The following is a 10,968-nucleotide window of genomic DNA, read 5'->3' on the forward strand; positions in this document are numbered from 1 at the left end:
CAAGTCCAACTGTTGTTCTTCGACATAATTGTTATTAGGTGGGCTTGTTTCAGTAACGACAACTTTTAAGCAATTCACACCAAGCCGACGTGCAGAGAGTTCTAACTCGCGTTGCTGTGACTTTTGGTTTTGATACCTATTAAACTGTTGAAACATTTTACACCATGTAGTTTTCTAAGTAATGTCTATCGGTACAGTAATAAGGGGACCATATAATAAATCTTGACTCACTTTGGAAGAAATCAATTAAAACTTTCGAAATGATCTCCAATCCATCCCCCTCCACCTATTAACACAGATAAGGCCAGGCCTGACTTTTGGCCCTAAACCACATTTTGATTGTCGTCCCCCCCCCGCCACCTCACAGAGTTGATTGAGTAGTGTGGCCCTAAACAACCGTATAGAGTGTTTATGCCAGCGGCTGGCCCTGGATAAGGCTGAGAATTAAATCAGGCTTTATTCCTTCATCTTGTTCAAGATGAACCTTTTGGAGACAGCGCTGTCGACGTGCCAAGATGAACTGAGCAGCTGTATGGAGCAAATCAAGAGAGCTAAGGGACGGTATGAGAGAGAGCTGGACACAAGAAGTAAAGAGGTAGAACTCCATGACCACGACACCCTTTTCATTTCCTGTGAGCCGACTCAGACACTCATCTCATTCTAAGAACCAGTCATTCAAATCAACAGACAATAAATGACAATGACTGCAAGGCTCTCACATGTAGATTTAGCCCAAACAGTTGTTATAGATAGAAATGATAAATTATAAGTATTATAAATGATAAATGATAAAAGTATAAAGCAGTTGAGTATTAAAGTGTATGTGTGAGAGAAAAGCGAACAACTTGAGTGTATGGGTTTAGACTAGTCAACCCCTCAAAAGGTCCAGTAGAGATTCAGGTGAGTTGTTAGCTGTGGTTTTGTGTCCAGATGGAGGCACTGCAGGCAGAGGTGAGGAGCAGCTCTCTGGTGTGTCAGAGCTCCAGTGAACAGAACCTGCAGCTGCAGTATACAGTCCAGAGACAGCAGGCCATGCTCCAGGAGAACATCTCCAGAGTGTCCCAGCTAGAGGACAGCCAGACACTGCTATTGGAACAGGTATAGTGGGATTAAGATCAAGGCCCTTCTGACGCTTTTCCACTACCGTGCCGACCCGCGTGAGCCCGGTTTGTTTTGCTTTCTCCACTGCCAACCGAGCCGTGCCGAGCCGTGCCGAGCCGGGCCGTTTTAGCAAGTAAAGACTTGATCACCAGCTGCACTTGTGTCATCTCTTGTTGTTTGGGGTTGTAGGACACAGAATACAAATGCTCCTATCAAGTGCTTTTACTGTCTCTGTTCAATTTACAAAGCAAGCTTTTGTGGGTCTGTTGCCCAGAGACTGTACTAACTGAAGGCGGAGGAGTTTTCCAAAATTAAATACAAATAGTTACCATGTCTGTAAATAACTGACTGTGCTTTCTTATACTCATGTGTGTCTTAAAAGGCATCATTGTTTGGATATATCCTGTAGTGCAGGGGGGTATTCCATCAACGTCACTAAAGGACAATCCAGGCTTATTTTGCTAAGTCTCGCAAGACAAGCCTGGATTTTCCTTTAGCAACGTTGATGGAATACTCCCCAGATTGGCTTCCTTAGGCTTGTACTGTAGGAGTGACTATGGCAATATCTTCGCCAAAACATTTGTTGCGTTTAGAATAGAGCAGAAGACACCAGCAGTGTAAATTAGGACATTTAGCAACAAAATACAAACTCGCCTGCATGTGGTGTGAGTCTAGTGAGTAAGTGTGTCTATACTGTTTTGCATAATGTAATAGCCAACTAGGCCACAGTGACTTTGATTCTACAGATCCCAATGACTTGTTTGTTGCTATCCAAGGTGACCTGTCTAGAGAAGGAGCTGGAGAAAGAGAAGGTCTCCAAGGAGGTGGAGAAAGAGAAGGCCTCCAAAGAGCTGGAGAAAGAGAAGGTCTCCAATCAGCTGGAGAAAGAGAAGGCCTCCGAGGAGCTGAGAAGGAGGGAGCAGAGAGCCCAGGAGGCCAGTCAGCAGGCTGAACAGTGTGAGAGAGAGACCCTCCAGCTCTCCAGCTCTGTCATGTGAGCCAAGCCATCTCTCCCCACACTGCAAACCCTGCAGTGCATCCAGCCAGTAGATTGTGATTTTCCTATACTGAGAGGAGGCAGATTTTTGATGTCCTAGACCTAGGCAATCAAACCATTCCAGGCACAGGTCTTAATCTAAGGCCCAGATCAGAGTTTCTCCATCTAAGACCTAACCTCTTGTAAAAATGTGGGGAATTATGCAATCAGGTTATCATTACATTGTGGGTTCCCTGACATTCAGCAATGCCCTGCTGTAGCTGTTGACTCTACTGTAGGCACCAATCACTGTGCACATTTATTAGATGCTAGCATCTAACTAGCTTAGCTGTGCCCCAGTGTTCAGACTGTGTAACGTGTAAAATGTCAGTTAGCTGCGGGGCTTGGTGAAGCTAGTCTCATGACTTATGTCTGATTGCAACCCTTTGTTCTCAGTATTGCTTGCTTGCAGTTCATTGCCTCTCTTCTCCCGCTTATATAAAGAGCCAAGCTTTCCAAGCCCCCACAGATCAGTTTGATGAAGACAAGTGTTACATTACATGTTTGTAGGCAGGTAGAAAGAACCATTTAGAGACTTTTCCGAAGCTGATCAGCTCTGTGGAGAGAGCCAGTAGAGAACATAACTGTGTGTTATTTGGGATAGCTGTCAGTTTCCAGAACCTACTGTAGAGCTTTCAACAGTCAGACGCAGTGCTTTCTGTGCTGTGAAGTAACATTTTAATCAGTGCTAACTTGTTCAGTTGTGACCGTTGTAGCTCAGTGTTTTTGAGTGCCAGTGTGACTTTACGCAGGCAGTTGACGGAGGAGATGAGTAAGTGTCAGGGCCAGCTGAGCGAGAGGGAGCAGGAGTTACTGCGGATCAGACGCGACAGTGACACCAAGGTCTCCCAGCTCGCCAAGATGGAGAAGATGCTGCAGGAAACCAAGGGCCTGATGGAGAAGAAGACAACGTCTGGTACGGAAACAGAGGGTTACCGGGACAACATGGGTCTGTATCACAATCCTTCTTCTATTCACTGAATGTTTACTTCTCTGAATGTGTGTCACTGTTTTTGGTGCTCTCTGTGAATTTGAGTTTTTTGAGTTTTTTTATTAGGTCATGTGATAAAGGTACAGTATCGTTATAAAGTTACATTTTAGAAGATTTGCCTTGTCTCTGGGGATGCTCTTGAGTCTGAAGTAGTCACCTTAATTATCAGAAACAATGTCCAGAAATGACCTCATCAGTCAAAATAGGGACACACCTCCTATACCCATGAGCATAAGCTTATTTTGCCATAGTGCTTAGCATAAAACAAAAATAATGTGTGGGTTTAATGAGTGATGTATTGATATTGTATCATATGAGTATGATCACAGTCAACCCTCGAGCAAAACATTTAGAAACTAAATGTTTGTAGTACCTTTAGTAAAGGTAAAGGTATACTGGCTGTGTTTAAGCCAATATACAAGTTGTTTTTGATAGTTCTGTGTCTCTGTTCATCTGTGTTTGCGTGTACTTCCTTCCTGTTTTACTGAGTGTCTCTGATATTGTTCTCTGGCCTGGTGCAGTGGAGGACCTGGAGGAGAGGGTGCGCTGCAGTAAACGGGACAGACGGAACTCCTTGCATCACACCCAGTTGCTGGAGAGCCAGATGAAGACAGTGCGTGGAGAACTGGTGGACACGCTAGACCACCTCCAGGAGTTGCGCAACAAGTTGCGACGCTCACAGGAGAAAGCAGAAGAGCGCAAAGCTGCCATGGACAAGCTGGCTGCGGGGCTCAGGTGAGCCACCGACCTTAACGGCCCTCCACCCCTGGTGTAAACGTGAGGCCTCGGCCCCCTCATTCTCTGCTATCCACCCTATCAGTCAAAACGTCGACCCCGCCGCCTGTCTCTCCCTCAAGGCTGGGTAGAGGTTTCTCCGGGGCCAACTCCTATGGTCCCAACCACACCGATTCGGTTAGAACAAGAAGACTCCATCTGGTACTCCTCCTGTCTGATTCCCTCTGCTTCCCTCCCGTTCACCAATCAGGCCTCGACACACATCGATCTTGGCGACACAGCCGAATAGATACCTTTCATCTGCAACACAACATATATCTTGCGATTGAAAAAATTACTGTGTTTGTACTTGCCCCTAATAAGGGGAAATATGATCTACATTGCATTTACTGCTTTTGCTTTTCACTTGCAACAAATGTTTTTTTTTTAACTCACGATTGTCGGTCAGGATTGATATATATACTGTGAACTTGTGTCAGCTCTTGTTCTCAGAACTCTCTGTTTTATGAATCTTAGAGATGTATTTTTGTTTTTGCTAGAGCCAAACCAGAATGTAAATAACCAAGAGCCTGTCTCATAAGCAAATGGTGAAATAAGCATAATATGAGGACCATGGTTTTCTAAGCTTTTCTTTAGATCGAGATCAAACTTGTGCAACATTGTGTTCCAGTGTTTGCTGTGGTGACCTTGTGTCAAAGATAATTTTCCCAAAAAGTAATTTTGCCAGGGACAGAAACTGCACATCTACATCAATAAGGCAATCATTGACTGATTGACTGATGAACAGCTCTGTCCTTGGCAGTGAACTTGTGGAAGAACTTTCTGGTGCTTTTTCAGCTGCACCATTCTGTGACGTGAAGCAGCAGTCAATACAGCAAGTTCATTACCAGGCTTATATGTTCTTGGGTTCACAAGTTGAGTATGGGTTGTCATTGACCTCATTGACCTCATTACACTCCTGCATGCCCTCCAGTTCATACATAATGAAAAGAAAATATTTGTATCATATCGATTTTTATTTTGGGATTTTCCATCTGTATCCCAGAGATCACATCTTTCATTTTGTTTTATGAAACCAAGATATCACAAGAGTCTTACATATCCTTGATGTCGTTTTTTTTTCAGAGCCCTGATTTCAATTGAAACTCTTTGAGTGCCAAAGTTCATCTAAGACGTATGTGGTGATGGACACAACGAAATTCCCAAGCAATCATATTTTCAATGCATGACGTTGACAACCTCCACATTTATGGTTGTTTTTGTTGTTACATGGATGTGACCGCTGAACGTGTCCTAGCACTGCTGTCTTGAGTACACCACAGCATGCTATTGGGGCTGCCAGCAACCACAGATAGAATGTAGTGTTTCTGACCAAAAAGTCAATATGATGTTCTCATATCGACTTGCGTTCGGACAATACAGTTATTGTATGACACCAAGGAACTGTGACCCAACTCTTTGTTATAAACAAGGTTGTTGGTACATTCTATGCGGGGCAGCATCGTTCCTGTTCAGATTATTCCCGTGTCTTAAACACCCACAGGGATCACTTGTCTGTGTGTTTGGTCTGTTCCCCGTGGAGAGAGTCAGCTGAGTTCTGCCCTTGTGCTCCAACTCTTCCCTGTGGCAAAGATGTGATCTGATGTGGTCTAAATTTAGCATTGTTTTCGGCAGCACAGCATCACATGCCAGAAAGCTATGGGCTATCATTTTCTGTCATGACCAAAACATGTCCGACACTGATGCTCTAGGTTTATATTCAGAGCATGAAAAGTGTAAAAGAATCATTTTTTAGTTTTTAGTTTTAGTTTTATGTATGAATATGTTTAATACTTTCTGGATTATATGTTGAATGAATATGTTGAATGAATGTATGTTGAATACTTTCTGGATTTATTATGATGCTGCTTGATGTGTGTGTGTGTGTGTGTGTGTGTGTGTGTGTGTGTGTGTGTGTGTGTGTGTGTGTGTGTGTGTGTGTGTTTGTGTGTGTGAATGAATGCAACCACAACCAATGTTATTGATTAGGTGAGTTTTTCTGCATGTTTCCCATAGGGAGACACACATTGAGTTGGAGAAGGTATGTAGGGAGTTGAACCAGAAGAATCAAGAGGTTGTAGACAAGGACACTGCACTTAAAGAAAGCCAGGAGGAGCTTCAACAAAAAGCCCTTCAGGTGCAACAGAGTAGTGCCGGCACACACAAACACGCACGCACGCACGCACGCACGCACGCACGCACGCACGCACGCACGCACGCACGCACGCACACACACACACACACACACACACTCACACACACACACACACACACACACACACACACACACACACACACATACACACACACACACACACACACAAACACACACACTCAAAGATAATAACGAGTCATAGGTGATGATTTCACACATCTAAACATTATTTAATTCTATGTTTTCCATAAGCTAAGTATGCTAGAGGTGGCTGTTGGGAATCACGCACAGGAGATGGAGCAGAAGCTAATACTGCAGCGGGGGGCATTTCAGACTTCCCAAAGAGAAACCAAAGAGAGGACCAAGCAGGTCAACAACATACACCTGTTCTTTCTGTTAATAAGCGTTATGTCCATCAGTGTCAATATTATATATCAAATGTTCATGTTAAAAGTAGATTCATAAGAAAGGATATCATCTGCTGAGATTGCGTTATATGAAGTCAAATGTTTGAGTTATAAAAAGCCTCAATTGAGAAATGAATAAATAATTGTTTCCTTGTGATTTTCTAATACACCTGTTCATTCTGATTGCATTCAGTGGATCAGATTCATTTTGTATGTGTCTGTCAGGTGGAGTTCCTGAGTGAGAGACTAGAGTTGATAAGGACACAACTGCAAGGAAAGGAGAACCTAGAGAAGGTACAGTGTGTTCTCCATGCAGGAGAACGGTGGAGGAAGAGTGAGACGAAATTGTTCTTCATTTCGCTGAGAGGTTGTTAGATGTCTTCATACATACAGCGCCCTGCGTAAGTAATGTCGACAGTGAAGCATTATTTCTTCTTTTGGCTCTACACTCCAGAAGTTTGGATTTTCAATAATACAATTACTATGAGGTTAAAGTACAGATTGTCAGCTTTTATTGTATATCTTAGAGTACTCTTAGAGTACCGAAAAGTAATGGGACAATTGGCTTGACAGTTGTCTGGTAAGTCAGGTCTATTCGGTCGCATCATTTGTGTAGGCATGAGAGCCGTCAATGTGTAGTATTCATTCTAGACTTTGCATTTGCCTTTGGAGTTTTCTATTGGTGTCTGTCAACTTGAGGACCAAGGGGGTGTCAGTGAAAGACATTACTAGGCTGACAAAACAGGAAATAAAACGATCGAAACATAGCCAAACGGCTTTGAACAGTTCATCATCATACCATCAAATAAGTCATTGTTTGATATCAAATCCCAACTTTTGGAGTGTAGAGCCGAAAGAAGAAAAAATGCTTATGCTGGGCACTGAATCTCAACCGCCATATGTGTAAATAGGTCCAGCTCTCAGTATGGACTGGAGGGATACAATACTGTTTTCAGGCTCCTGACTCTCAGAAGGGCCGAATTCAAGTTAATTTTAGGACGTCTGAGATAGACAAACGGAACAAAACAGAATGTATTCCTCTGAGTGTTCTAACCAGATTCCCCTGAGGACGTTTATCCCACCATCCAAACCCACCTTTACAATTCAAACACCCTCGTCAACATGTCAGAATGTGCAGAGGGAGTGTTGTCCTTGTGGTTCAGAGAGAGGGGTGTGTGAAAAGCGGTTTCTCATTTTTTCCACAATGAGAAGCTCATTATCTAACATTGTACAATAAAGCAGTGGCCAATTAACTCACACACTTACACACAATTACTCAAACATGCACTACTTACAGTAATACGCATGCACACACACACACACACACACTCTCTTTTATGACTTTATGACGCACCAGATAATTGTGCGTCACTCCTCAAGTCTTATATAATGAAATAACCTCAGCTGACAAACAAAACTCCAAACTGCAGGGGTGGGCAAACAATCCTACAAATCTCAACTATGACATTAAATATTGATTTGTCAGAGGCATAAGGAGTATTGGTATATGTGGTATGTGTGGGTAAAGGAACACAATGCATTGTCAGAGGTGTGACAGTTGCTTTGCTATAGCAGTTAAGCAGTATTTATGACAATTATTATTGTCCAAAAAACAATGGTTATGTTTTCATCACTTTTCATCACACTGCTATTTTTACACTTTCACACAAAAACATGTTTACCAAGTGTTTAATTTTTGACAGCGTTCTTTCTGTTTACTGTTGACTGTTTACAGTGTACTTCTTACAGTGTTGACATTTACTCCTCCTTTGACATGTACAGTATTTCTCATTGTGGTGGTGCTCTCTGTGTTCAGCTACTTTTCCACTTGTGTGTCTGTTTGTCCACCAGGAAGCGATTGTTCAGGACCAGAATTCACGTCTAGGTAGGGAGAAGCTTCAGCGGGCTATGCAAAACCTCCAGGAGATGAGAAGTCGGTGTGAGGGCCTAGCTATGCAGGTCGAGGAGAGTGCTGAGTTTGGCCGTGAAAAGGTTTGACCCATACACAACACACTACCATACCCCAACACTGCCAGTGGTCTGATATAAAGGAATTCATCTTTTGAACAGAAGAAAGTGCTTGAATGCTTAAGTACTTAGATAATATAGTATCTAAGTGTTGTGCATGATAGCAGTAGTGGTTGTTTCCGGGTGGCAGGAGAGTCAGGCCAGACATGTGGAGGAGGAACAGTGTAGAATGAAGACGCAGATGGCCCAGACAGAGGCCAGGCTGCAGGCCACTGTGGCCTCCTTGAGGCAGGAGCTGGACACACTCAGGAAGCTGCATCAGAACGAGGTAGAGACTTGTTTTTCTTTGTTTGATAGGCCTCACAAGATTACAACCTTCTAGGTCATACTCAGTGTCTGTTTGTGAGTAGATTCAATCAAAAAGGCAAGGTACTTTTACCTAATGCAGCAGTTCCCAAACTGGGACCCAATGTGGGGTCCTCTGATTTAAAAAAAATAAAATAATAAAAATCGAAGTAACCTTGATGATTTGATGATGATTAGAATACACTTGGACATCACGATAATGTGTTGGCATAGCCTGCAATCAAATTGTTGGGGTCACAGGAAATGATTCATGTCATTTTGGTTGCGAGACAAAAACGTTTGGAACTCCTGACCTAATGAAAGTTTCTGAGACCATTAACATAATATGCTCTGCATGGCTGTCACCATTCATTGGAATCTATGAATCACTAACTGTGGTGCTAATAGAACTGACCATTTTCTATTGTGAACATGTGACTTTGAACATGTCTTGTGCTTGAGACACCGTCAGTTACACAATCCAATGCAGGTTCTCTCCTCTAGCTGTCAGCGCTACAGGAGAGCGGGGAGGAGGTACTGAGGGCCTCTGAGTGTGTCTCCAGCACCCTGCGCAGCTCTCAGGACCACTTGACCCTGGAGCTGCAAAACACCAGGGCCCAGCAGGAGGAGTCCCAGCGCAACAGCGCCGCCCTGCTGGCTGAGCTCCAGTCCCGCGAGCAGCTGCTGCAGAGCACCAGTGAGACCTTGCTCATCAAGGTAATTGGAAAGCACGGAGTATGAAAGGGATTTCTTAGGGACATATTTAAGTATCTAAATAGAAAATAGAAAAAGGTAGCCTGGTTTCTTCTAATTGTATAGAAAAGGTATTTAATTGTCTTTTGCAAAAGCAGAACAGTTTACAAGCATGTCAGACAAGGTCTTGACAGTGAAAGGGTTCTCAGAAAAGAGACACAAAACATGGATTTTTATACACAGGTAATCAGTCCCGCCCTCAGGTAAGGTTCAAGCCAATCACAGGCATTTCCTGTCTGCATCTGTGATGAGGAGGGGGTCATAATGATGCTAGTCTCTTCTAGGTGCATGTTAAGAGAAAAGAGAGTAATTAGGTCTTTGTGATCATTTAAATGTGTCTGTTGTCTAGCCAATGTCAAGTTTCAAGTAGAGAAACTGGTTTTCATTGTAGGTTGAGGTCGGTTGAGGTCGTTTAAGTATGTTAATTCTGCCCAGACAGTCTGACTGATAGTAGTATGACAAAATGTTTTCCCACTACAGATCTTATGGTGGATTCTTCATCTAATTGTGTTAAAATGTGTGTGTGTGTGTGTGTGTGTGTGTGTGTGTGTAAAAGTTTAGATGGTGATGATTGTAACCTAACCCTCATGAATTCATAGATAGAAAGGGTAACAGAAGGTATCATTTGGTATGCAGGGTTTCTTTGATTATTTACATTGGTATTATTAATGAATTAATGAATTATTTCTATTTGAAAGTATTAGAGTAAGAGATTTTCCATGACAATCTCATGTCAATCTAACGCTGCCCTGTCATTCTTAAAAACACGGGTCCATTTGATGGTTAATCTGAGCCAAATGTATCTGGAAGTCATACCCATTAATTATGGTGAAGGAGTGGCCTGAGGTGGTCCAGCGGTCTAGCACCGCGGTCTACAGTGCACGCATATCCCCATGTCGGCATGGGTTCGAATCCGGCCTATGCCCTGCTGACATGCCCTCTCTCTCCCTTACTTTCCTGTCTGTCTTCACTGTATCTGTCCAATAAAAAGACAGATATATGACTGGGACTGCCCCACTGAAAAAACAACAACTTTAAAATGGTGGTGAAGGAATGAACAGCAGCCCAGATCTCGTGGGCTTTGTGATGTCATTTCTTTTTGTATCTTTTCTCACCTTAGGAATCTGAAATCACTCGTCTGAAGACCAAGATCTCCAGCTTCGAGAGAACCTCAGAGCTTCATAACATAGCAGTGCGTTCTGGCCTGACCACCACAGACCACAACACTACAGGGCCCAGCTACCTCTCGCCATGGAGGAACAGAGAGGACAGGTCCTCCACAGTGGCAGCAGACTTGCCAGATGACAACTCCCTTGACCTCCCCCAGAGCCTGAAGGAGAGTGTGTCGGCCAGTTTAAAGCCACAGAGCCTAGCCGAGGGTCTGCGCAGTCCACAGTCCACACCAGAGAAATACCGCCGTCACAAATCCGCTTATTAA

The 10,968-nt window shown here is 43.4% G+C and overlaps 1 protein-coding gene across 1 annotated transcript in view; it reads left to right on the forward strand.

The window, feature by feature from the left end:
- Positions 1-10,968, forward strand: part of LOC308162431 (coiled-coil domain-containing protein 18) — a gene marked incomplete at both ends in the record, with an annotated part of 19,132 nt that extends 8,164 nt beyond the window's left edge. The window contains 12 exons of the mRNA XM_080536584.1: positions 479-595; positions 931-1,098; positions 1,878-2,095; positions 2,890-3,053; positions 3,650-3,863; positions 5,919-6,039; positions 6,310-6,426; positions 6,690-6,758; positions 8,316-8,456; positions 8,623-8,760; positions 9,282-9,494; positions 10,651-10,968. Of these exons, the coding sequence (XP_080392710.1) occupies positions 479-595; positions 931-1,098; positions 1,878-2,095; positions 2,890-3,053; positions 3,650-3,863; positions 5,919-6,039; positions 6,310-6,426; positions 6,690-6,758; positions 8,316-8,456; positions 8,623-8,760; positions 9,282-9,494; positions 10,651-10,968 (1,998 nt within the window). The remainder of the gene's footprint in view (positions 1-478; positions 596-930; positions 1,099-1,877; positions 2,096-2,889; positions 3,054-3,649; positions 3,864-5,918; positions 6,040-6,309; positions 6,427-6,689; positions 6,759-8,315; positions 8,457-8,622; positions 8,761-9,281; positions 9,495-10,650) is intronic.

Source organism: Nansenia antarctica (assembly GCF_963989245.1).
Source record: "Nansenia antarctica genome assembly, chromosome: 7".
Lineage (NCBI taxonomy): Eukaryota > Metazoa > Chordata > Actinopteri > Argentiniformes > Microstomatidae > Nansenia > Nansenia antarctica.